The sequence below is a fragment of the Sarcophilus harrisii genome, chromosome 5, assembly GCF_902635505.1.
Source record: "Sarcophilus harrisii chromosome 5, mSarHar1.11, whole genome shotgun sequence".
NCBI lineage: Eukaryota > Metazoa > Chordata > Mammalia > Dasyuromorphia > Dasyuridae > Sarcophilus > Sarcophilus harrisii.
Genome location: NC_045430.1, coordinates 67,988,437 through 68,016,257, shown reverse-complemented (window position 1 = coordinate 68,016,257; position 27,821 = coordinate 67,988,437). Strand labels below are relative to the sequence as shown.

General features: G+C 31.9%; 2 protein-coding genes across 2 annotated transcripts in view; one reads left to right on the top strand and one right to left on the bottom strand.

Moving 5' to 3' along the window:
* SLC2A13 (solute carrier family 2 member 13) overlaps positions 1 to 6,943 on the top strand; it is a 134,884-nt gene extending 127,941 nt beyond the window's left edge. The window contains exon 10 of the mRNA XM_031940525.1: positions 3,787 to 6,943. Coding sequence (XP_031796385.1) covers positions 3,787 to 4,013 — 227 coding nt within the window. The 3' untranslated portion in view covers positions 4,014 to 6,943. The remainder of the gene's footprint in view (positions 1 to 3,786) is intronic.
* An 11,242-nt stretch (positions 6,944 to 18,185) lies between these two features.
* C5H12orf40 (chromosome 5 C12orf40 homolog) overlaps positions 18,186 to 27,821 on the bottom strand; it is a 37,021-nt gene continuing 27,385 nt past the window's right edge. The window contains exons 5-6 of the mRNA XM_031940165.1: positions 26,909 to 26,967; positions 18,186 to 18,385 (exon numbers count right to left, since the gene is read on the bottom strand). Coding sequence (XP_031796025.1) covers positions 18,186 to 18,385; positions 26,909 to 26,967 — 259 coding nt within the window. The remainder of the gene's footprint in view (positions 18,386 to 26,908; positions 26,968 to 27,821) is intronic.

The window sequence follows — 27,821 nt, the reverse complement described above, 5'->3', positions numbered from 1 at the left end:
TATATATATATTTTTTATTTTACCTGCCAAGACAAACCTAGAAACATATTTTCTTTGAGGCTTTTTATGTAGACATTTTAACATTGTTGTTCTCTGAATTTGTGTTTTGATGTACACCCTGTCACTACAATAAATTTTAATGGTCAGGTTTTTTTTAATTTCCTCTTTTTTCCAGCTTATTTTGTAAATTTTAACTTTTTATTAAAATTGGGTTCTGTGCCTGCAGTGGATGGACCACTGTCCCAAGCTTCTTGCACCAGGACACAAGGCTTCACTGCTGGTCTGCACCAGAGGCACAGAGCTTCTGTGTTGGCCTGTCCCAAGCCTGAGGACCTCACTGCTACCTTGCTGGGACACTGCCTGCTGCTGGCTTACCTGGATGCCATCTGCACAAGACTTTGCTCCCCTTTTATCCCATGGGACAAACTGATTTTTTTGCTGACATTCTAAATTCTTTTGGGATGGAAAACTGGTTCAGCCTTGCCTTTTGTTAGTTTTACTACTCTAGAATTCATTTTGAGTTGTTATTTTACAGTTGTTTGGGGGTGAATTTGGGTGTGGTCTTACTCTGCCACTTCACCCTCTCTGAGTTAAGTAATCCTTAAATTAGCACCATTTGATGTTTTCTAGGTTAGTTGCTTATAATATCATATATCTTAATTTTTTATTTTTTTCCATTTTTCTTTTTGTTTTCTTATTCTTTTTGTCTCATGAAGTTTTTTTTCCATTTGATCTAGTTTTCAATTGTTGAATGAGATTTACAATTTTCTCTTCTAAACTTTCTCAGCTTCTTATTCTCCTTATTCTCAAGAACTTTTATTTTCTTTGTTTTATTCCTTGCTTCATTTCTTCCAGGAATCCATATAATCCTTGTGGAAAATCCATTTTTCCTTTGAGATTCTGCATGTTATTATTACATTTTCTCCATTTGGAGGATCTCTGGGTTTAATGCAGTTTTTAATACTGCTTTATGATCCAATTTTTTCCTCTATCTCAGGTTCCAGAACAGAGGCTTTGTGCCAGTAACAAGTTGCAATATATTCCATATTTTTAGATGGACAGGAGAAAAAGCACTTTTTCTCACTATATGTCTCCTGAATTCTTATACTAACCTCTACCTTTCAGGGTAGACTCCACATGGATCTTGAAGATGCAGAGAAATGGACATTCAAGATACTTTCTACTGTCTCAGAACAGAATGTTAGGGGCCTCAGAGTCTCTGGACCTGAGCTGTCTCAATCAGAGCACTGCAGTTTAAAGTCTATGGCTGTAATACCAAGATATTCTACTTGGCTGTGTTACTGCTCTACAGGGCTTCCAAGGTGACCATCCTGGGCTTTCTTTCTCAGGTTATCACTCTATATTAGAGAAATAGGTAATAGGTCTCTCATTCAGAGAGTCATCTTGGCAGCTGTGATCTCCTGACAAAATTTATCTATTCCATTCTCTGCAATAAATGTTAGTGCATAAGCCAGGTTATCTTCATGATAGTATATTTAATTAATGCTTATAATGAACATTACCACCTAAGATAACATATGATATGAAATTATATCTCTTGTTGCTTTGGATACTGTAATGTTCTGGCTAGCTTTCTGGAGGTCCTTCGAATTGAGCCATTGTCTCAGCAGAATAATCACCACGAGAATAGTCAGGAATGAAGTCCAAAGTCTATTTATTGTCTCCTTCAGTCTCCCAGTCTGCACCAGCAGTCTCAGTCAATCAGCCAGTTTACAGTCTCTCATCTCTTCCAGTCATCCAGTCATCCAGTCAGCCAGAGAGCCAGTCTGGAGTCTGCACATCTCAGTCTCTGACTTCAGTCTGACTCTGACCTCTTAAATACTCTATTATATCAATTCATCATACTGAGTATAAGCCAATCATATCACTAGGGAACCATTATCTCATCAATTCCACTGAGTTAATATCTTGTTGTAAGACTACATCATCATACTGAGTCTTAAGTATACTTTTTTCAGAGTTCCTGCCCTCTATAGGACATATTGTGAAATTCATTTGGAAGATGCTCCAAAAATTTCACTTCTCCAAGCAAAACAAATAAATAATTCTTCCATTCAGCTACATCTTTATTTCTTAAGTTTTAATTTTTAAATGAATATCAATACAGATATTTTTCAGTACTTCCCCAAATAAAACAACACACTATTATACAAAAATTGCACTTTAGAAATAGTAACAATTTAATTAAATTATATAAACAATCTTAGAATTAGGTGATTTTTTCCCTAATTACCATCTTCATAGAATATACTTATACTTCCTTCTATAGCTATTGTGAAAACAAGATCAGTCTTATAATTAAATATTGAAGTAGGGCTTTTTATGAGTATCTATTTATCTGCTGGACGGCTAGGTCGGACCTGGATTCAGGAAAACCTGAGTTCAAATATAGCCCATGGCACTTTACTACTTTATGACTTTGGGCAAGTCACTTAACTCTGCGTGCCTATAAAATCAGCTGGAAAAGAAAATGACAAACCATTCCAATATTTTTGCCAAAAAAATCCCAAATAGGGTCACTAAAAGTTGGTCACAGTTGAAATAACCTAACAACAAAACTGTACTGCTAGTAAGAAATCTCAGTATGGAATGAGTTATACTTCTTATGACATTTATCTTATTCCATGTCTGCATGTATAATAAGTCTGACTTAGCTAATTAATATTGGCAAGATGACATAGTTCTATCAAGTACCTGAGTATCTGAGCAAATCCCTTAATTTATCTAGATATCATTTTCTCTCTTATAAAAATGACCCTATTGGATTAAATTATATCTAAGATCTCCTCTAATTCAAAATGATGCAATTCTATATTAACTTAATTATTTGAGTTGACCAGTTACTTACCTTTTAAATGGTCCATCATATACTTTTTGATAAAATCTGATTTCTTAGGCTAATATTGGCAACTTACAATCTTAATTTGACTTATTTGTTCCCAAGTTAAACTTAATTCATAGTACATATGGAAACGTAGTATGAACTTCCTTTAATCTCAATTAAATTCCATTACAGAGATTTCAATTTACTACTGTTTAAGGTCACCTGTAAACTGCTTCATCAGAGTATCTTGTTTAATAATAAATACAGTACTAAAGATAACATTAAAAATAAACTAAGCATTAAAAGTAACCCAAAACAGTATAATCATATTGTGTCATAGTTTAACATTCTGAATTTTTTCTTTGTTTTTATCATTCTGGATGGGCTTTGAGTTATATATACAGTCAAGGTCTACATATTAAGAGAAGATGGTCCACTGCTATAAAATATTATTACTTAGCCTTAGTTTATGGTTGCCTTCATAACATAGCTTCATGGATGAAATAAAGAGACAGTTTAGTCACTTAGCACTAGGACAACCAAAAGTTAATCCAGCTATATTACTGATTCCATAACAAGAATCCTAGACTTTAGGTAAGTTTCTATAGCAATAGCAAATTAATAATAAATCAAATTGCTTAGAGATTAGAAGTAGTTGAGACCTTTGCTAGCCAGTTCTCTTTTCTCTCTATGCCTACTTTTTCTATATATATCACATCACTCTGTCCTTGCCTTCTTTCTACCTTTTGCTGTCAATCCCTCATTTATTTAACCATTGTTTATTGACTATTATATTTAAAAGAACTTTGTTAGGTGCTGACTAATAATAATAATAATAATAATAATATCCTTTATCAATCAGAAATGGCCAATAAAAACCTGGTCATTTGTTAAAATAAAAAAGTTTACTTCATGACTATTTGTACTATTTTCAATTGCAGGAGCCTTCTTTCTCTATGCTGGATTTGCTGGTTTGGGACTCATTTTCATCTATGGTTGTCTTCCTGAGACCAAAGGGAGAAAACTGGAGGAAATTGAATCATTGTTTGAAAACAAATTATGTACATGTGGTACTTTAGATTCTGATGAAGGGAGATACATAGAATACATTCGAGTGAAGGGAAGCAATTATCATCTTTCTGACAATGATGCTTCTGATGTGGAATAAATTTCAGCTGCTGATCTATCTAAACATATTAAAAAAAACTTTTGGGGGAAGAAAAATAGCTTTTGATGAATTTTATTGTCCTATTCCTGGCCTGGTTCTCATTTTTACAGTCTAGTTTTAAATACCTTCATAATCCTAAAATAATTGTAAAGATTATGTGCAATAAATTTTATTGAAGAACAGAAAATGGATTCACAGATATTGAAATCTACCAATTCTTGGCCAAAATTTGGTTGTCCATGGTTAACATTTAGTCCCCTGACATTCTTATTTCCTGACTAGCATTATATTTGTGACAATATAGCAAAAAAAAAAAAAAAAAGACAATCTAAAACATTGAAATATGATTTCCTTCTAACTGAAAAGATTTTGGCTGCTATATATGGGGTGTTATTCTCCTAGAATACCATATCTGATGTCAATTTGATCAACCATAATTTACCTATTAAAGGTCATTAACAAAGATTATTTAAAGTTATATCTGAATACTAAGATTCCCTTCTGTATAGACAGACCTACTTCTCACCATTATAGTTTAGTGGAGTTTCTCTTTCAAGCCAAATCAGGTTCTAAGAGAAAATGCAATAGACTGACTACATTTAGAATCTTTTGAAGACAATTTTGTTATCTTCAATTGGCACAATAAGCTAATACAATTTGATAATTGCATTTTTTGCCAGGATAACATAAAAGAGTTTTAAGTGGATTCCCTAATTAAATAATAATTTAGGTACCCAGTTGCAAACAGAAAATAATAACAGATCACCATTTCATTAAATACTTTTTTGTTTTAGTTTTTCCTAAAATGCTGCTTAATAATAACCTCTGGCTTATTGATATTCATGTTCTCTTTATTTTTCTTTTGTTAGCATTGTGCAAATAGCTCTTAACATCTTTCTCCCCATTAATTTCATCAAATTTATGACTTTTGAAACAATAACAAAAAGTTAGGTATACAAACAAGTCTGTTTTTTTAGTGATACTTATTTCCTTAAAATTGTTTTTTCTATTTTGATTTATTATTATTAGTAATTATATTAACATGGATAATGTATTGCTATCTATTTGGGTTTCTGATATTTTACCACTACCCACATTTTTTTTTTTACTTTTAAGGGATATGTTGGGTTTGGATTTGCATATTCTTCACACTTTTATTATATTAAATTAAGAAAACAGATTTTTATTGTTATGCCCCACTTAGACTTTTCCTTCCCTATCTAAAAATGGTTATTGAATAAGATAGTTAATAACATGCAGGTGATGAATTTTAACACTATTTTAATGTATTTGTTTAATGTCTTTAAATGCTATTGGTTTTTCATTTCCATATTTTAACCTTTGTAATTTGGAAAGCTGTCTTTTTAAAATAGTGCAACCTCAAATTAGTAATCTAAAAAGCCTAGATAATATTTGCCTAACTCAAGAAGCATTCTCAGCTACTAGAGCCTAGTAAATTTCCTAGTAAAAGAAATCTATATTACAAACACTGGAGGGGCTAATGTTCAGTGCGTTAAAGAAACCAGAAAACTTCTTGTCCATATGATACACTGTCATTTCTTTCATAATTGTATTTTTCCTTGTTAATTTGTGACAGCTCCACAGGGCAAAAGTTTTCTTTTTTGGTTTTGTAGTGACCTTAAGACAGAATATTAGTTTGCTGTTGAATAGTAACATTAACAGAGATAATCTAATATTTAAATTAGACAATGAACAAATATCACCTAGAAATAAAAGATTGACAGCTATCTTTATTTGTCCCTAGATTTATTCATTTATCCCTGTGATTATGCCAGAGTCAGCATAATGTGTATGAATGCAACTGCATCTCAAATTCCAAGGCACTTGCAGTTCTTTGGGAGCTTGTTAGGATTACAAAGCACTAGTACATTTTGGAAAATATAAACAAAGATATTTTTTGGAAATAATTCTATTCAATTAAGTAAACATTTCTCCAGTGCTTACTATGTGCAAAAGTATTGCTAGCACTAGAAATATAAGCAAAAATAAAATTGTTCCTGCCCTGAAGGAGTTTGCACTTTACTTTTAGACAAAATATGTTATATAAATGCCAAGGGGGAAAAAAGACAAAAAGAATACGCCAGGAGGACAAGAGAAGATTTTTATGTAGGATTTGAGTGTATTTGAAAGAAGCTAAGAATACTGTGATTAAGAGGTAAGAAAGGAGTAGGAGACCATTTGTATAAGTTAGGAAAGATGAGCTAGAATTTCATATAGGGGAACAGTTAGCAGACCAGTATAATACAATGCTATTTTATGTACAAAACTGGTATCTATACAGCTCTAGGACAGATTTCTACCCTTTATGTTTTTACAAGCTCTCTTCATAGTTATTTATAATGAGAATCTAGCCTATTAAGTCCATTCTCTAAGCTAACTTATAGGTAGGTTAAAGTCCTGAAATTGAAGGGGAAAAAAAGAATATATCATTTTCATTTTATATACTAAAAATAATTATCTTACTCTTGTGATATTCTCACATGAATATTTGTTTCAGTGGTCATATTATCACTCGGTGTTTTTTGGAAAGGAGGCTTCAGGAAAAAAATGTAATTTAATGGAGAATTTTGTCCTCTTGATATTTCTTACCCTCTACACTGGTAAAGTAGAAAATTGAGCAATTGTGGTGTTAGATGATGAAGAAAATCTCTAGTTATTCAGTGAATTCAGTTTACATAGAAAATATACAAAGCATTGAACCTGTATTCTTCCCAATATTTTCTCCTAATATTTCCCGACATATCTAATAACCACTTCAGTTTTTCTAGTTTGTCTGCATTCATTGCCTTAATTATTTGCATTTGCCTTTGCTGAATCCTCAGTTCTCCATTGAATACACAAACTTATTTGCCACTTTTTTGAAACTTCCCACTTATATTAAAAGAAAGTGATTTTTTTTTAGACCAGGTCTATAAATGCAGTTGTTGACATCAATAAGTTAGTTATTTTCTTATTTGTTACTGACATCGTACTTTCATCTCCTACCCCCTTTTGGTGTTCTATTTAAGTCTTCCTTTTTTTCCCCCCACTTTATATAAAGGTAAAGACAATATTCCACATATTTTTAAATACTAGACTAAGGCACAATATGAGAATTATTTGTAATTTTTAAATGTAATAAATACCTGAAAAGTGAGCCTTAAAAATTAGTTTTACTTTTTGATTCAGTGAAGATTTGTAGAATATGAAGAAAATTAAGTTTATATTTTACAGAATTTTTAATATTATGCTTTTTTAGTTATAAGAAAATAATTAACACAATATACTTGACAGCATTCCATGTAAAAATTCCACAAAATAATGTTGGTAGAATCTTTTCATATAATATAATAGAATTTTGATTTGTTAAGTTAGAAAAGTCTGAGCACAAAATCATTTTATTAAATTTTTTTGAAAAAAAAATGTAGATTTCTTTCTAAAGATGCATTTTTAATTCTGGTGCATTGTGCTTCAACTGAAAAAGAGGTGAAATCCCTGCTATTTCCAATTTTATTGATTTGCAACTAATTAGGAAAGACATAATGTTGGATGTATTTTGATAGAATTATTAAATTATAATATATTGATATTTTAATTTGCTTCTGACTCAGCTATATAATTTGTTTAAAATCATATTACTCAATGAACTTTATGAGCATATTTGACATTACAGGTCTTTTTAAATTAACAAAAAAAAAGGAAAAACAAATTGAAGCAAAGAATCATAAATTAAGTCTTTTTCATTTTTATTACCATTTAAAATCTCTTATGTAGGGAAAATTGTGATTCAGGAAAAAGAAGTAAGTAGGTGCACTTAAGTGTAGAAAAATGGTGAAACTCACAAATAATGCAAAAAATAATAGTATTCTATAAAATGTACTCCATACACAATTTGGGATAATGAAACATTTGTTCATAATTTATGTATTAGTTTCTGAGTGTTGTAATTAATGGAAAAATATTTAGAGTATTTAAAATTATGAGCACAATATTATGGGATAAAATTGAGAAAATATTTTCCCATGAGCCAACATTTTATGATTTTTCAATTTGTAAAATATATATCAAGATCTACCAAGTACTAAAAAAAAACCCCAACATTTGCACCATTATAACAAATTTCTAATAACCAAATCTTAATTGTTGTAGTTGTTATTGCAAAATTTTGTGTATCAGACCAGAAGCAAAGATGTAACAGTGTGTAGTATAAAGGCAAAGTATTTAATGGAAAATGTAATTTGCTTATTTGTAGCTGCTGCCTATAAAAATGACTCAGATAGTTCTCTGGGTTAATTACAAAGCTTTGTTTTATGTGCAGAAATATTGGTCTTTTAAAAATCAAACTTCATAGCCTTTTGTATACTAATGTCAATCTTAATTTATGATATAATTTAGGTTGTGGTGGTCTTTTGAATGTCAGAAAAATAAGCACTTCTTTGATGTTAGAATTTTTTTTGTCCCTGTCTTCCAAAATATAGTAAAATGTGTAAAAAGTTAAACAACTTGTTATTATTAATTCTATAGTGAATGCTGCTGCTTAGAAAAGGAGCACCACCTGTGCCAATAATGATCACTATGGTATTTTGTATCAAAGTATTAATGATATTTAAAATTATATGAGAGTATTTTATTCAATAACTTGTGTTGAAAAATATAATTGCTACAAATCTTCTACTTTTTATTGAATACATAATCTGTTTGAACTTGAGTAACTTGACTTGTACAATTTTTAATTTGTTCATTTTTGTTTTATGTTTTACTTGTTCACACTGGTTTTACATAGTTAAATTCATGTTGAAATTATCACATCAATATAAATAAGAATAGTAGAAAGGTACTAACTAACAGGATTTATTTAAATATTTTGATTGATCTGTATTTTATCATATGGGTATTCCTTTCACTGATGCAGAGTGTAATGCCAAATAACATATAATATTCTTAAAATAGAAAACCAAGGTTTTATTATTTTGAAATATTTACCAGTTTTACATCATGTCTTTTTATGGGAAAGACTAAAGAAAGTTGATACTTAAAATGAAAATAGAAGATATATTGGTAATATAAATGCCCAAACAATTTTCCTAAGACTTTTTTTTTTGACAATTTCTCTTGTTGTTATAATATCTTTTAGATGTAACAATTATTCACATTTATATTCAAAGTCTATAATATTCATTAACAATCAAAAATAGTTTTTGTGTTATTCTTAAGATATTTCAAGAAATATTTTAACACCCAAGTGCATGCTCTATCATTGAACACTTACCATATTATAGAAAACTAATCTGAAATGTACTGCCAGACTTAATATTCTGAATATCTTTTAATAGTAATATATAGTTTCCATTTCTTTTAAATTCATTACAGCATATATTATATTTAATTGTATATTTCAAAGAATCTGAGTGATGTAAATTTAATTGTCTCATGATATTTTGTTGAAATTAAATCTTTACATAAAATTTAAATCTTTTTTTAAAGTGTCAGTGCCAGAATTATGAATAAAAGAAATAAAAGTTTAAATTGTTCATTAAAAATTTTGCTACTCCTTTCATTCTTTCCAGGTCTGGTGAATCTTAGAAGTTGGAGAATATTCAAAATCAAAATCAAAAAATTTACATCCACTATCAGAACAATAACTTTTAAGAAAAGCAAATCTGGTTCTCTATTTTTATGGAAAATTAAGTTTTATAACACTTTTGTATGTGTATTTACATATACATATACATTTATATACAGAGAGATATTAGTAAATGTTTTACAGCTGACTGAAGGAGGGGGAAATACATACACAATACATTTTTAAAATTTATTTTCTTAAATTTTATTTATTCTATTCCTCAGTTGATAAAAAATCAAAAGATATCAACTATGGCCAAAGAGATATGGAATCATGAATATCCTATGACTTAAAAATACCACTACCAGGCATGAATTCCTAAGGAATTGGTAATTGAGGGAATGCCCCTCAGTTGGGAAATGACTGAATAAACTGTGGAATGTGATTATATAGAATATTATTGTTTTATGGGAAATGATGAGCAGAAAGCTCTCAGAAAAACCTGGAAAGTCCTCTATGAACTCAAGCAAAGTGAAATGTACTGTGTACAAAGTAATAGCAATGTTGTGAATGCCTTTGCTATTCTTAGCAATACTATGATCCAAGATTACAGTGAAAGACTTATGGTGGAGAATGCTAACCACACCTAAAGAACTGATTGTTTCTGAATACAGATTGAAGCATACCTAGGTTTTGTTGTTGTTTTCTTTTATTTTATTGTTCTTGAAGGTTTTTTTGGGGGGGAAGGGGAAATTGTGTTTTCTTTTACAATATGACTTTTATAGTAATGTGCTTAATTTCATATCTGCCTTCTTAATGGGAGTTAGATGTAGGGAGGAAGGGAGAGAATCTGGAACTTAAAGTTTTAAAAACCAATGTAAAAAATATTTTATATGTAACTGAAGAAAAATTAAAATATTAAGCATAAAACAAGCATTTCCATAGCATAGTATGATTTTTAAAAAGAGATTCCACATGAAATCTATTCTGCATGATTTGCAACTCTTTTAAATATATCATAAAGATATCATGTAAATGTCTTTTCTTTCTTCTCTCTCTACCTCACCCTAAATATGACTACCATTAGATACAATTATGTATATATGTGTGTATATACACATGCATATATGGAAAATAATTTTATAAATATTTCTATTTATTAGTTCTTTCTTTGGATGCAGTTAGCTTCTTCCTTTGTAGTTGATTTGAGTATTTACATAGATCAAAATGACTTCAGTCAAAGTTCTTCTTAAAACAATATTACTGTCACTGTATATGATATTTTCTTGGTTGTGTTCATTTTTCTCTTCATAATTTCATGTAAGTCTATTCACATTTTTCTAAGGTCATCAAATTCATAATTTTTATAGCATACTAATATTTCATCATAATAGTGTACCACAACTTGTTCAGTCATTTCTCAATTGATGAACATCCTTGTAATTTTCCATTCTTTGCCACCACAAAGAGAGTAGTTATAAATATTTTAGAACATGCAGGGTTTTTTCCTTTTTTTCCTAATCATCTTTTGAAATATACCTAATAGTGGTATTGCTGGGTCAAAGGGTATAGGCAGTTACTCTTTTGACATAATTTCAAATTACTCTCCAAAATGATTGAACCAGTACACAATTCTATCAGCAATTAATTAGTACCCCAATTTTCCCAAATCCCCTCCAAGATTTGTCACTTTTCTTTCAATCATTTCAACCAATCAGATACATGTAAAATTATATCTCAATGTTATTTTAATTTGTTCTCTAATTAATAATTAATTTAGAGCATTTTATAAGACTATAAGTTGTTTTGATTTCTTCATTGAAAAACTGCCTGTTTATATCCCTTGACCATTAATCATTTGAGGAATGATTCATATTCTTAGAGATTTGACAAATTTCTTTATATTTTTGAAATATGGAATTTTTATCTGAGAAGGTATAAAATTTCCCCCTAATTTTATGCTTTCCTTTTGATCTTGGCTACATTTGTTTTATTTTTACAAAATCTTTTTAAATTAATGTAATCAAAATTATCATTTTATATCTCATTTTGCTCTCTATCTCTCATGTATTTATAAATTGCTTGCCTAACCAAAAATATGATAAGTAGTATGCTTCATACCTTTCAAATTTTCTTGTAATATTTCCTTTGTAGTTGAAAGACTGAAAATACTATGTTGTGATCCATACTCAGTCCCCACAGTCCTCTCTCTGGGTGCAGATGGCTTTCTTCTCCATAAGACCACTGGAACTGGCCTGAATCATCTCATTGTTGAAAAGAGCCACATCCATCAGAATTGATTATTATTGCCATGTACCATCTCCTGGTTCTGCTCTCTTCACTTAGCATCAGTTCATATAACTCTCTCTAGGCCTCTCTGAAATCATCCTGCTGATCATTTCTTATAGAAAAATAATATTCCAAAACATTAATATATGATAACTTATTCAGTCATTCTCCAACTCATAGGCATCCACTCAGTTTCCTGTTTTTTTTTTTTTTTTAATTAGGGTAGCTTTTGAAGTTAACTTTTTTTTTTTTTTTACTTTTCAAATTTTTTTATTAAAGCTTTTTATTTTCAAAGCATATGCAAGGGTAATTTTCAATATTCATTCTTTCAAAACCTTGTTTTCCAAATTCTTCTATACATTTTTTCACAATTATCATGCTGCACAAGAAAAATGAGATCAAAAACAAAACAAAATGTGAAAGAAAACAAAATGCAAGCAAACAACAAAAAGACTGAAAAAACTATGTTGTGATTCCCATTCAGTTCCCATAGTCCTCTTCCTGGGTGTAGATGGCTCTCTTTATCACAAGACCATTGGAACTGGACTGAATTATCTCATTGTTTAGAAGAGTCATGTCCATCAGAATTGATCATCACATAGTCTTTTTGTTGCCGTGTACAATGTTCTCTTGGTTCTACTCACTTCACTTAGCATCAGTTCATGTAAGTCTCTCCAGGCCTCTCTGAAATCATCCTGCTGATCATTTCTTATAGAACAATAATAATCCATAGCATTCATATACCATAACTTATTTAATCTCCAACTGATGGGCATCCACTCAGTTTCCAGTTTCTTGCCACTACAAAGAGGGCTGCCATAAACATTTTTGCACAGGTGGATCTCTTTCCCTCCTTTAAGATCTCTTTGGGATATAGGTCCAGTAGAAACACTGCTGGGTCAAAGGGTATGCACAGTCTGATAGTCCTTTGGGCATAGTTCTAAAGTAGCATTATTTTAAATGTGATATCTCTTACAATTTCTTCTTTCAAAGTTGTGTTTGTGATATATAGGAACGTTAATGGTGTGTGTAAATTTACTTTATATCCTGGTACTTTGCTAAAATTATTAATTTTTTTCAACAAATTTTTTAGTTGAGCCTTTAGGAATTTTCAAGTATATCATCATATCATCTGCAAAAAAGCAAAATTTAATTACTTCATTTACTATTCTAATTCTTTCTATTTCCTTTCCTTTTATTATTGCTATTTCTAGGATTATCATATTGATCATATTGATGATAGGGGGCATCCTTATTTCACACCTGCTCTTACTGGGAAGACTTAAAGCTTATTCTTATTACAAATAAATGGTTGCTGATGGTTTTAAAGAAATCCTTTTTTTCTTTTTATCAATTTAAGAAATCTAAGAGAGAAAAAATAATAGTAATTTTTACAGCCTGGGTCAGCTTGAACAGAGAGAAATCTGCAAACACAATCTGACTAGGAGCACACAGTGCTGAATACCCCAAAACAGAAAGAGACTGTGCACTAAGGGAAGAGAATGTCTGAAATTCAGCACAGAAAGTCTTAAACCTGCACACGGTGCATAAACAGTGCTTTTGAATAACTTGCAGTTACAATATGCTATGACAAGAAGTTCAACAGTGTAACAGTCTTAAGAATAAATACTGGAGAATGCTAAGCCTTGAAAACCTGATACAGCACCTTGCATAAATGGGGCTCTATAGATAAAGGGAACAAAATCTACAAAGACAAAAATATAGAAACTAATTAGAATACAGAACTAATACTTGTTACTTTAAGAGCTAAAGACATCCTTCTTAGAAAAATATGATAAAGAAGGAAAACAAAAAAGATAGTAGGAAGAAAAATTAGAGGGATTTTGAATTAAGTATTTGGTTGAGAGAGTAAAAAAAAAAGAGAAGAATTCTATATATAAGAATAAAATGAAAAGGAAAATAAAATCAAAAGGTTAAGTAATGGCTCTTTTCAACAATGAGATGATACCATCCAGTTCCAATAGAATTGAGAAAGAGAGAACTACCTGCATCTGGAGGGCTAGGAGGATTGAATATGGATCACAACATAGTATTTTCGTTGTTTTTCTTATTGTTTGCTTGCTTTTTTTTGCTTTCTCTTTTTTTCCCTTTTGATCTGAATTTTTCTTGTGTAGTCTGATAAGTGTGGAAACATGTTTAGAAGAATTGCACATATTTAATCCACCTTGGATTACTTGCTATCTAGTGGAAGGGTGTGGGGGGAAGAGAGAGAAAAAAAACCAAGGTTTTATAAAAGTGAATGTTGAAAATTATCTCTGTATGTATTTTGAACATAAAAAAATTAATTTTTAAAAAAATTTTTATAAGGTTAAGTAATTCCTGAAAATTGTAGAAAGGGTTGAAAATGGAAGAAGTAGTAATCTGAGAAGGAAAACAAAATCTGTGAGAACAGAGTAGCTGTAAAGTAGATTAAACAAAAGTAATTAACAGGATAAAATACTGTAATAAAAGAGGAGTGGAACACAACAAACAAGGAAGAAAGTCAGAAGGAAGTAATACTAGACAAGCAAGTGAATAAAAAATATCAGACAAATTCATATTTAAATTTGAACAAATTGAACAACAAAATGAAAGAAACTGATAGGATAAGAAATTGTAACGCCATTAACACATTGCTTTAAATACACACACACACACTCTTAAAAAACACATACATAGAATAAAAATTTGAAGCCGAAACTAAATTTATTATGCAACATAAGCTGGAAGGGGAAAAAAGTAAATCATTCCTGAATCTGTGCTAAGAAAACCTCAAATGGGGTCATGAAAAGACAGGACTGAATAATAGCTGAACAACTAAGTAGTGATTGATTCCATTTTGAAGGAAGGGTGCTGAAAATAACACTTAACAATTAAAACCATAATTAAGGCAGAGCAATTGGAACTTTTCCTTAGAGCAACAAAATTCAAAGGTATAAAAAAATCAATCTAAGAATTTAACAAGGAACTAGATTAAAAAAGGAAGCTATCAGATGTTGTAATCTATTGTTAATAAAACTCATATACTACTACAGTAACTAATTTCCCCTTCATTTAGTTTATTTGAATTAATTTTTGCTTTGTTTTAATTTGGTAAATTTCAAATATTTTTTAAGGACATGTTTCAAATTACTTATATCAGATATGCTGAAGGTCACCAAAATTACAGTTAAAATAGTGAAAATAATAGCAGCTTGTTTCTTTTCCAGGACAGGTATTCAATATGTCATCTGATGACTACATGCTTCTTGTCATCATTTTCAATTTTGATACTGGTCATTTAATTTTCTACTTTCTTTTTTTTTAATCAAATAAAGCAATGCTTTATTATTATTATTTTGCTGAGGCAATTGGGGTTAAGTGACTTGCCTAGGGTCACACGGCTAGGAAGTGTTAAGTGTCTGAGAACCAGATTTGAAAAAGTTTTCCTGATTTCTGGGCTGGTGCTGTATTTACTGTGCCACCTTTATCTAATTTTTTAATGAAACCAGCACCTAGTTTTATTTATTTTTTCAATAGTTTTTTTTTCTTTTCAATTTTTAAAATCTCTCCTTTGATTTTCAGAATTTCTAATTTGGTCTTTAATTGGGGTTTTGAACTTGTTCTTTTTCTAGTTTTTTTTTTTTTAGTTGCATGCCCAATATATTGATCTGCTACTTTTCTATTTAATTGATGGAAGCATTTAGAAATATAATTTTCCCCCTGAGAAATTTAGCTGCTTCCTATAAATTTAGGTATGTTGTCTCACTATTATCATTGTCTTTAATGAATTTGTTTCTATTATTTTTTTCTTTAACTCATTCATTGTTTAGGATTAGATGATTTAGTTTCTAATTCACTTTTAATCTATTTTTCCATGTCCCTATATTGAATCTAATTTTTATTGTAGGATGCTATGAAATAAATTCACTTAATATTTCTGCTCTTCTGTATTTGATTGATACTGTGTATTTCCCTCTGTCCTATTTTCCCCCTTTTATCATTCTTAGTCTTTTCTTTAACCGTGTCCTTTTTCAAAAGTGTTTTGCCTCTACTTTCTCCCCAAGATCTGCCCTTGCTTTAGTCAGTGTCTTCTTTCCAATTATCCCCTTCCTATCCTGCTTTCCTATATAGGTCAATATAGATGTCTATTTCCAATTGAATGTGAGTTATTCCTTCTCTGAGCCAATTTCAGCAAGAGTAAAGTTAAAGCAAAAGACCATTGTAAGAGGCCTTTTGTACCTCTTCATATGAGATAATTTACCACATTCTATTCTCCCTTCCCTCTTTTTCCGGTGCAATCCTCTTTAGCTTTTTTTGGGAGGGGATATCATCTTATCCATGCCCTCCATTATACAACTTGTAGCTCCTCTAAAAGTGATAAAACTCTTAGAATTTTAAATGCCCTAATAGTGATAGACTTCTTAGGACTTAACAAATATCATCTTCCCATATAGAAATGTAAATGGTCTTTTCACCAGGAATAATTGAAAATCCAATATTTCCATTTTTTCTCCCTAAAGAATTATACTCAGTTTCACTGGGCAGATGATAGTTGGTTATAATTGTAGCTCTTTGCTCTCTGGAATATCATATTCCAACCTCTCTTATCCTTTAATGTAGAAACTGCTAATTTTTTTTTATTTTACTGATTGGGGATCCATGATATTTGAATTGTTTCTTCCTGGATGTTTACAATATTTGCTCCTTGACCTAGAAGCTCTGGAATTTGGCTATATTATTCCTGTTGGTTTTCATTGAGGGATCCCTTTAAAGAGGTAATCTGTGATGTGAGAAAACTGGGACACTGATGCATTGTTGGTGGAGTTGTGAATGCATCCAACCATTCTGGAGAGCAATTTGGAATTATGCTCAAAAAGTTATCAAACTGTGCATACCCTTTCATCCAGCAGTGTTACTACTGGTTTATATTGCAAAGAGATATTAAAGAAGAGAAAGGGACCTGGATGTGCCAAAATGTTTGTGGCAGCCCTCTTTGTAGTGGCCAGAAACTGGAAATTGAATGGATGCCCATCAATTGGAGAATGGTTGGGTAAATTGTGGTATAGGAATGTTATGGAATATTATTGTTCCTATAAGAAATGACCAGCAGAATAAATAGAGAGAGGCTTGGAGAGACTTACATGAACTGATGCTAAATGAAATGAGCAGAACCAGGCATTATACATGTCAACAACAATACTGTATGAGGATGTATTCTGATGGAAGTGGATTTCTTCGATAAAGAGAAGATCCAATTCAGTTTCAATTGATCAAATGGGCAGAAACAGCTACACCCAGAGAAAGAGCACTGGGAAATGAATGTGGACTACTTGCAATTTTGTTTTCTTCCCAAGTTATTTTTACCTTCTGAATCAGATTTTTCTTGTGCTACAAAAGAACTGTTCGGTTCTGCACACATATATTATATCTAGGATATACTATAACATATTTAACATGTATAAGACTGCCTGCCATCTAGGTGAGGGGGTGGAGGGAGAGAAGGGAAAAGTTGGAACAGAAGTGAGTGCAAGGGATGTTGAAAAATTATCCATGTATATGTTAAAAAAGAGGTAACCTCTGGATTCTTTCTATTTCTATTTTGCCTTCTGCTTCTAGGATATCAGAGCAGGTTTCTTAAAACATGATTTCTCAGCTATTTTCTTATCGTGGTTTTTGGGAGTCCAATAATTCTTAAATATCTCCTCAATATATTTTTCAGGTCAAACTTTTTACAAAGACATATTGCACATTCTTTTTGGCTTTATTTATTTCTTGATGTCTTGAGGTGTCATTAGCTTCCACACATCCTATTCTAATTGTTAAGGAGTTACTTCCTTCAGTGAACTTTTGTATCTCCTTTTTTGTTTGCCCAATCTTACTTTTTAAATAGTTTTTGTTTTAGAAAATTTTAATACATCTTTTCTCCACTTTTTTGTGCTCTACTTACCATGTTGTTGACTCTTTTGTAATTTCAAGTATCAGTCTCATTTCTTTTTTATTTTCTTCAATTTTTCTTCAATTTTTTGATTTTTTTGAGTTCTCCCAGGACTTATTTTTAGGCTTGAGATCAATTCCCATTTTTTCTTTTGAGACTTTGAATGTAGGTATTTTCACATTGTTGTCTTATGCATTTGTGTTTTGATCTTTCCTGTTACTTTAGTAACTATCATTTAGTTCTTTCATGTTTTTGGTTCATTTTTCAGTCTACTCCATAACTTTTAATTTTATGTTAAAGTTAGGTTCTGCTTTTGGGGTGAAGGGGACACTGTGCTATGCTTCTTGCACTAGGGTCATGAGACCTTGCTTTGTGCCTGTGCTCATGACATGTAGTCCTGCTGCTAGCCAGTCCCAGGTTTCAGGGCCTCACTGCTCCCTTGCTGGGATCCTGCCTGTTGCTGACTTTCGTAGACAACATCTGCAATGGACTTCACTCCCTTTTTACCTGCGTGCCTTTCTATTGGCCTAAGTTGTCCTGATTTGGAAAACTGTTTTATCCTCCACTGGTTCTTCTTATCAAGAATTTCTTTTGAGGTATTAGCTTATAATTGACTAGAGGTGAATTTAGAAAACTTTAGGTGACTTTCTGCCTTAATGTCTTCTTGACTCCACCCTTTGTCTTCTTAGTTACCTTGAGATACAGAGTTATTAGCAGTATCACTTGGCTTTTGAGATTAGTGAATTTTAGGATCATTGCCCCAAATTGTTTAGAATTGTTGGCTCAATTTGCAGTCTACCCCAGGAGAGTCGGTATTTCCACAACCCTTTTTTAAGGATCATTTGCTATTTGATAAGCACAAGATAGAACCTCAGATTTGTTTTCACTTATAATTTTCTAATCAATTTGCTAATGATTTTGGCATTTTAAAAAATGGTTATTAATTCATTGCATTTCTTCCTCAGTATTTTTGACTCTTTAGGAATTGAATAATGGCTGGTATTCTTATATCTTTGAATCAGTGCTGTATAAATCTTGGATATGACACTGCCATAAGTAAAACTTGTAGAAGTTTCCCCAATTGTTTCTCTTCTCATTTTAATTGAATTGTTTTTGTTTGTGCAAGACTTTTTCATTTTAAATAATCAAAAATGCCCAGTGTATCTCCTACGGTTTTCTTTAGTATTGGTTTGGTCATGAAATCTTTTTCTCTCCATTGTTGCAAAAGTATTCACTTCCTTGCTTTTCAAATTTGTTTTTATTATTCTTTATGTCTAAGTCCTATACCAATTTATAGCTTATGTTGGTATATCATGGGAGTTATGTCTAATCAATTTATGTTTCCCTTTCCACTTACAAATTTTCTATGTAGTTTTTGTCAGTCCCATCTAAACAAGTTTTTTTTAATTTATTGAATATAAATCTACTAGAGTCATTGGCTTTTGTATATTGCATTTACTAGTCTCCTTCATTATCAGCCTATTTTTTAACCAGTCCAGAATCATTTTTTTTTTTGATTATTACTTTGTAGAATAGTATGAGATCTGATACTGCTAGCCCCATTTCCTTAACACTTTTGTCAATTATCTTCTTAGGAAATTTTTACCTTATTTTTTTCCAGTTAAGTTTTATTTTTCTAGTAATATTTTATAGTTTGATATGGACATTGAATCAAATTAATTTATCTAATGATAGCTTAATTTTGCTGGCACAACCCAACCATTAGCCATTAATAAGTCTCCAATTATGTATTTCTGTAAAGAGTTTTAGTTATGAGATGACTGATGCCAATTTCAATGATCTTGTGATAAAGATAACCATCTACACCCAGAGAAAGGACTGAAGGAACTGTGTGGATCACAACATAACATTCTCACTTTTTTTGATGTTGTTCACTTGCATTTTGTTTTCTTACTCATTTTCTTTCATTTTTGATCTGATTTTTCTTGTGCAACAAGAGCATTATATAAATATGTTTACACATATCAGATTTAACATTATGTTTTTAAATGTATAATATATAATGGATTACTTGCCATTGGGTGGGCAGGAGGGGAAAATCTGAAACATAAGACTATGTAAGGGTCAATGTTGAAAAATTATCCATGTATGTGTTTTGAAAATAAAAAGTTTTTTTTTTTAAATTTTAGTTATATTCATAGTTACTATGTATGTTCCTTAAGTCATTAGATCAATCGATACTTAATATTATGTACCCGACATATTGCAAAGTGCTGCTGATACAAAAAAAGGGCCAATATTTATAATGGATATTGTGTGTCTTGACTTTGCAATATGGGAAGAGGGGTGGCAAGAGGGAGACAATTTGTAATTGAAAATTAATTTTTTTTTTTAAGGCAAAAAGCCTCAAGGAGCTCACAATCTAATAATGAGGGAGAAAACAGATGCATACAATCAAGTTACATACCGGATAAATGAAGGGAGGGGACAAGAAAAAGGACTAGAATTAAGGGGAATTGGGAAAGGCTTTCTGTAACACAGCATTTTACTTAGACCTTAAAGTAAATAAAGGAAGCCAATAGGCAAAGATGAAAGAGGAAGGACTTTCCAGACATAGGGAACAAGAAGAGAAAATGTCAAGCTGAGACAGTGTCGTTTTCATAAACAAGGAAGCCAGTGTCACTGCATGAACATTCATTAGAAATATTGCTCTATAGTTTCATTTTCTTCCCAATTTAAATGTCAAGAACATATTCATATTGAATGGGACTGAGTAAAATAGACAGGTGAAGCTTTCTCAAGAAGTCTATGAGACTAGGCCTAAGTCATGTAATCCCTATTCCCAGAGGTCTGCAAAGACGTAAGATCAGGTCATGGGCCCAGGTTGCAGGAAGTCACATGATCCCTAGACCTAGACTGTCCTAAAGGGCTTGGTCAGTGACAGGAAGTGATATGACCCACAGGAACTGGTGACCACTGGTCAATGATGGTTACTTCCTTTTGGTCTATCTGATGAAAAGGCTTGGATCTTTTGCTATTTAACCAGCTGACCTTTTTCTGGCTGGTCAGGTAAATGAGCACATGTTGGGAACTGAGATGTCTCCCAGGTGTGCTTGGGCCTCTCTCTACAGGGATTAAATAAATGCTTTCTCTTTGTACTTGAAGATGTCTCTGATTAGTTAATTTGGGGAGGGAGCCCAACACCCATACCATACAATATCATCAAAGGATTAGTTAAATATTAAAGTCTGAGATTGGATTACCTAAATTAGCTATTTTTTTTTATTCTGTTGGGCATTTAAATTTTAAAAAATATTCATCTTTTTCATTTAGATTGATTGACAAAAATTTTCCTTGACTGCAATTGTTAATACTTTGTTTCATTTGTTCTGAATTCTTATTTCATTTTTGACACTGGCAATTTGTTTTTAACTCTTTAAAAAATTCATTCTAATGGCTTATTCTTTAAAAATCAGCTACTGGTATTAATGATTAGAGGAAATAGAAGAGTTCAGGAAAAAGTTCACAAATCTGGCAAATAATAATGGAATATTTTATTTAATATCTACTAAGGTTCTCTCACTCTAAAAAGAAAACTCAATACTTTTTCTGACTTAATAATTTTGTAGTGAAGAAGAGTTCAGATAAAAAACAGTACAAACACAAAAGTACAGAAGTTGGCATACCTATATTACTATTCACAAGGAGAGAAGAGGTGGCAATAAAGAAGTCTTGGTTAGCTGAGCAGCCCTCAGTGCAGGGCCAAAGGCCCAGAATCCCATCAAAAGTCAAACACAAATTTTAAACAAGAAGCTAGTCTGGCACCAATAGGAGACTTTTCTGTTTATCTATAGGATTGTGTTTGGGATCAATGAAATGAGGATAGTTTCTAACTTAATAAGGCATAATGATGAGGGGCAGGGATGAAAGGAACTTAACTCTGTGTCATCCAGCAAAAGATTAGAGAATGCTTAGTGTCCAAGTTTATTGAATAAAAAGCTACATCCCAGAGGTTGAAGGTTAAGGTGAAGCTATGGATACATAATAAACTTAATTTATTTTTTTTTTACCTGTTCATAATCTACTCCCCATTCTTAGCATTCCTTTATTCAAATCCAAAACTCTCCAGGGGATGTATAAAGTGAGGGAAATAGAAGAGCTGTGGCTGAATGCACTGCAGCATACAATTGATTACTATATACTCTATATAAAGTGCCAGAATTTGGACAGCACTTGGCATGCACCTATCAAATACTCCTGAAGCCAGGTAACAAAATCTCTCTAGTGCTCTAGTTTCTGTTACAACCAACTGTTTGAATTGGGTGTAAGAAGGAGTTCAATGGCACTGGTTCCAGGCTGATATATTTTGGGGGGAAATCACAAAAACAAGAGTTCCTGGGAAAAGCAGAAAATCACCTTCATGATACCTTCTGGGATGCTTTGTCTCTATTGCAAACATAATAGGAAGAGCTGAAGATCAAATAGAAAATCAAACAAGTCAATAGGAACAGTGAGAATGTGTTTCTGTGTTATTAAATGATATTTTAAAATAAAGCAAGGAAGATGCAGGTCAGAATCAATGTTTGCTCTCCCCACCACCCAAATTCTCCCTTTTCTGCCTTTCTTTCCACACAAGCTTACAGACAGACAGAATGGAGGGCAGGGTAGAATGTTTTATCATTTATTTTCTGGAGTTGTGGTTGGTCATTATACTGACTGGATTCCTTAATTCTGTCAAAGTTTTTTTGCATTGCTGTCACTATAATGTAGCAGTTTGTCAATATTATCACCATCTAGATTGTTCTTCTGGCTCTGTTATTTCACTGCAAGAATTCATAAAGTTTCCAAGATTTCTCTGAAACCATCACCTTCATAATTTGTTTTTAAATTTTTTATATTTATTTATTGAACTAAATACAGAATAATTTTTTTTACTCTAGTTTCACTCTGGCTTGCCCCTCTGACATAGAATTCCAAACCAAAAGCTCCTCCACTCCTTCAAGCACCTGCAGCCTGCAGCATGCCTGCACTCCTGCTTCTGCAGTCACCTGGTATGTTAGTTCCTTCTGTTTCAGGACCGCCTTTGGAGCACAGCTGGACCTGGCCTTTCTAATAATTTCAGTTTACTCTGTCTTCCTGTACTCTGACCCCCAACTCCCCACATTGTCCAGGAGGTGAAAGTTCCTGTGGTTTGCTCCCAGAAAAGACAGCTCACCCCAAGCTCCCACTGAATATTTCTGAAGAGCTATCCCAGAGGTTTTTGCACTTTCACATGAGTTAATCCCCAATCTGGGTCTTTCTTTGGGTCTTCCTGGGTTGTCCCAGGAGGATTCCTGTTCTGCTCAAAGTTGTCTTTATTTTTAACCTATTGAGTTCACTCAGAGGTGCACATTTGTTCTGTTTGTAGTGGGAAATCTGGAGAGCTTGAAATTTGCTGCCATCATCTTCCCAGAATCCTCCCATAATTTCTTACAGCACAATTACTTCATGACATTTATATGATTTACCATATGATAAACACTCAGATTCCCATTCTTTATTACTTAAAAAAGAGCTATAACTATATTTTATAGATTCTTAATTAGAACTTGTTTTCCTTAGAAATAATCCTTCTCTTTAATTTACCCTTTAATACCACCCCTTTCCTCTTTCCCTTATTTCCCTGATAAAATATATTATTCTACTCAACCTTATGTGTGCATTCTTATCCTCTTCTGACCAATTCAGATTAAATACCTATGGTTAGCCTGTCCTCCCAATTCCCTAGCCTGTCCTCCCAATTCCCTCTTATGTATAAATATCTAAATATGCCCTTTAATTATGTGAGATAATTTCCCTCACCTTTTCTTTCCCCCCTCTCTAACAGTGCATTACTTTCCTCCTCTCTTTCCATTTTTCTTATGATCATTAACCCATAACAAAACCACTCCCTTCTGTATATTCAAACTTCTTATATGACTCCATGACTTCTAATGATAGGTTTCAGAGAGTACATATGTATCATTTCCCATATTTCAATGTAAACAATTTATTTTTGGATTGTTCCTTATAATTCATTTACCTTTTTCTGTTTCTCAAATCTCATGTTTGAACTTCAACATTTTCAGTTTTTGTTTGTTCACCAGATAGATAACTCCCCCCAAAAAAGATACATAGTTCCAAGTAAAATAAGAACACATATCATTTATTACTTGCTAAGGGTTTAAAAAAAGAATGGACAATTTCACAATAGTTTGAAACTAAACGATTGAGAAAATATTTGAATTTATCAAAGAGCAACTAAAAGTTTTATAAAACTGAAAGTTAGATGGCATGACCAGTCACAAAGCTTATATATGTGTAGCAACAGAACCTTAATCCAAATTGTCCCAGTTCTGAAGGAAGCTTGATGCCCACTATGACACACTACTGCCTCTTTGTCTATTAGCTAGACAACAGTTGCTGATGTATTAGTAGAGGCTATTTACTCAATAGGCGTTCTCTCAAAGTTATAGAAAAAAAAAAAAGTTTTCTTTAAGAGCAATGCTATACTATCAAATCTATGTAGGAAACTATTTAAAACATCCTGAAGTCTTGCATTCATTGAACCACATTATTTTAGAGCTGGAACTTACTCAGCAGCTATCTAGTTCAACCTACACACAAAAGGATTTAACAATAAAATATACCCAAGAAACACAAGTCTAGTCTCTGCTTGAGATCTGCAAGGAGGGGGAATTTAAACCAGCTCAAGGCAGTCCAGTTCATACTTAAACATCTTTAATAAGTAGGAAAATTTTCCTTTTTCAAATCTAAAGTTTTCTTTGCATTTCCTACCAATTTCTCCTAATTATATCCTCTGGAAACAAACACGTCTAATTTCTCTTGCACATGATAATCTTTTAAAAATTTGAACAAAATCAGCATGTTCCCATTAAGTCTTTTCTCCAAGCTGCTCATACCAAACTAACTCAACTGATGTTAACATGACAAGGACTAACAACTTATCCACTAATCTGGCTGCCCTGTTGTGAATATTCTCTAGCTTTTCAATGACTGTTTTAAACTGTGATACTTAAAAAACTGAGTACAATAAATATAAATAAAATAAAACAAATGTAAATAAGGTCTAATGAAAGAAAAGTACAGATGGGACAGCACAGAGATGGGTGACAAGCTATTGCAGGTGAGGAACAGTAAGAAGACTAGATTGGTAGAACTTGAGAAAGCAGGAAGAGTATAAATGTACTTTAAAAAAAAGTTAAAAGTACTTTTGGAGCCAGTAAAAGTACTTTTGTGAAGGGGTTTAAATGCCACATAAATGTATCTAGGTTTAAGCTTGTTCAACTATTTGCTTAAAACTCATCCCAGTCAACATTGATTTGTCAAAAAATAAAGTCTCAATTCTAGTCTGTCTCATGGGTTTGGATGTAGATACAAGGAGGAAAAATCAACAATATAATCTCAATGAAAAACCAGCTCCAAAGTAATGTCCATTTTTATTTTCTGATATTAATCTCAATAGAAACATTTGGACTTGCACAGAGGGATAAGTAGTATTAATACAGTGGAAGGAATATTAGTTCTAAAATCAGAGGTTCTGTTTTAATTCCTACCTTCAACGTTTATACCTTGTATGACCCAGGGCATTTTCCCAGGTTTAACATCTATAAATTGAGATTGGGCCTATCTGCACATTAAGATCTCTTCCAGTTCTAAATCTATGATCTATAATTTTTTTCTCCTCCCATCCAAAAGTCATATTTATTTTATTAAGCAAAGTTATTGGGTCATATTGATTGGTATTTATTATAAATGTTGATCTTGCTTCCAAATCACATCTTCTTCACCTAGAATCTAAAGAGAAAAAAAAGTTAAATAATTTCGCTATATTCTCAACATTATCCATTTTATATTTTGTAGAAAAATGTTTACAAATGTTATATTTGCCATATTTAAATGTTTGCTGTCATAAGTCAAAAAAAGTTAAATGTTATCATAATGCTCCTTTCATTTCAATCTTTAAAATTTTAACTCAAGAAATTAAATTTATGAAGAAAAATTATTTTCTGACAAGCAATAAAACAAAATTAGAAATATAAGGGCTTCTACAAAAATTGAAATTCATTACAAAATCATATTAAAAAGATAAGTAGTCATAACATCTATATGTTTGATGTGATGGAACTGTGTCCCCTGATCTTTGTGGAGGATAGGCCACTTGGCCTGGGGAAATTCCTAAAAATGATTCCCACCCTCCTACTAGTTCCTAAGGGAATCACCCACCTCCAATTAATTTGTGAATCACTTTGGTCTGGGAAACAATCACCATCCTTTATTGATTTGAAAATTAGTACCTAATGGCTCTCTAGCCTCAAACGATAGAAGGCTAATAAAAGACAAGATTCTGTATCCAAATCTTTGCTAAATCCTATTTGGAACTGGCCTGCTGGGTAACTTCTCAGTGTGAAAATAAACTTTTTTTTTTTGGTGCCAAAAACCTCTCTTGCAGATTGGGACTGGGAATTCTTTCATGATTCCATTGCTGTTAGCCATTGCTGTCTCTTACCCCTCAACATTTCTCACCCCTAGATATGTGTACCATCTACAATAAAAATGTTTCTTTTGTTATAGGAACACTTGATATATAAATTAAAACCCAAATTATTGCTTAGGTTCAATAAAGGACTGTTCCAGGAAAAACAAATACTAAAGAAATATTTTTTGTTGATAATATGAAATAAACCAAAAAACAAAAGGTAAAAGATTCTTCTTCCAAATTTTCCAGAGAAAGTTATTTCCAATTCTATAGAATTTGGCAAAAATGGACAAGATAGATAAAATAAAAATAAAACAGAATGAAATGGGATGTGACCATCAAGACTGAAATAGCCCCTTTCTATAAATCTCTCCTACTACTACATCTACAACTAAGAAATTAAGCTTCAGATATAAAGTAATTTCAGCTTATTCCAAAGATAAGATGATATAATCTTCTTGTACAAAGTAAAAACCCCATCAATTAATGCTAGAAAAACACTTGGTTCTCTTCAACAATGAGGTGATTCAGGCCAATTCTAATAGACTTGTGATGGAGAGAACCATCTGCAAACATAAAGAGGGCTGCAGGGACTGAATGTGGATCACAACATAGTATTTTCACCTTTTTTTGTTGTTGTTTGCTTGATTTTTTTTCTTTCTCATTTTTTTCTTTTTGATCTGATTTTTCTTGTGCAGCATGATAACTGTGGAAATATGTTTAGAAACATTACATATGTTTAACTTATTTTGGATTACTTGCCGTCTAAGGGGAAAAGGAGGTGGGGAGGGAGGGAGAAAAATTTGGAACACAAGGTTTTACAAGGGTGAATCCTGAAAACTATCTTTGCAAGTATTTTGAAAATAAAAAGTTCTTATTATGAAAAATGTCCACTCAAAGACCACTCACTGAATAGCATTCCCTCACAGATTCCAAGGTCTGATCATAAACTAGGATTGCCACTGAAGATCTGGGTGTACTTTTTTCCATTCCAGAAATGTTTCTGCTCAGACATCTCACTCTTTCCCCCTATGCCATAGAAGAAGCTAGGAGTCTTTATGCTACCAAAATATGGAAAACTGAGCTCAGCACAAAAACAGATAAACCAATAGTTAAGCAACCTAAAAACTGAGGGAAAGATATAAGTCTTTAAAACCTTATTATTTTTTCTTCCTGGACACCATGCTTTCCTTATAAACTCCCTGGTTTTTCATGTTTAATTGTTGTATTTAGTCTCTGAGGGCTTTTCTCCCACAAAAAAAAATTAGCAATCAGTTATTAATGCTGAAATCAATATTTTTTTAGATTAGGGAGGATAATATTAGGAAAACTATTAGCATAATTGACTGTATCACTAACCAAAATAACAAAAATCATATGATTATCTCAAGAGATGCAGAAAAAGCATTTGACAAAATCTAACATCCATTCCTATTAAAAAACACTAGGGAGTGTAGGAACAAATAGAGTTTTCATTAAAATGACCAGTAGCATCTATTTAAAACCATCAGCAAGCACATATGTAATGGGGAAAACTAGAACTATTCCCAAGAAGATCAT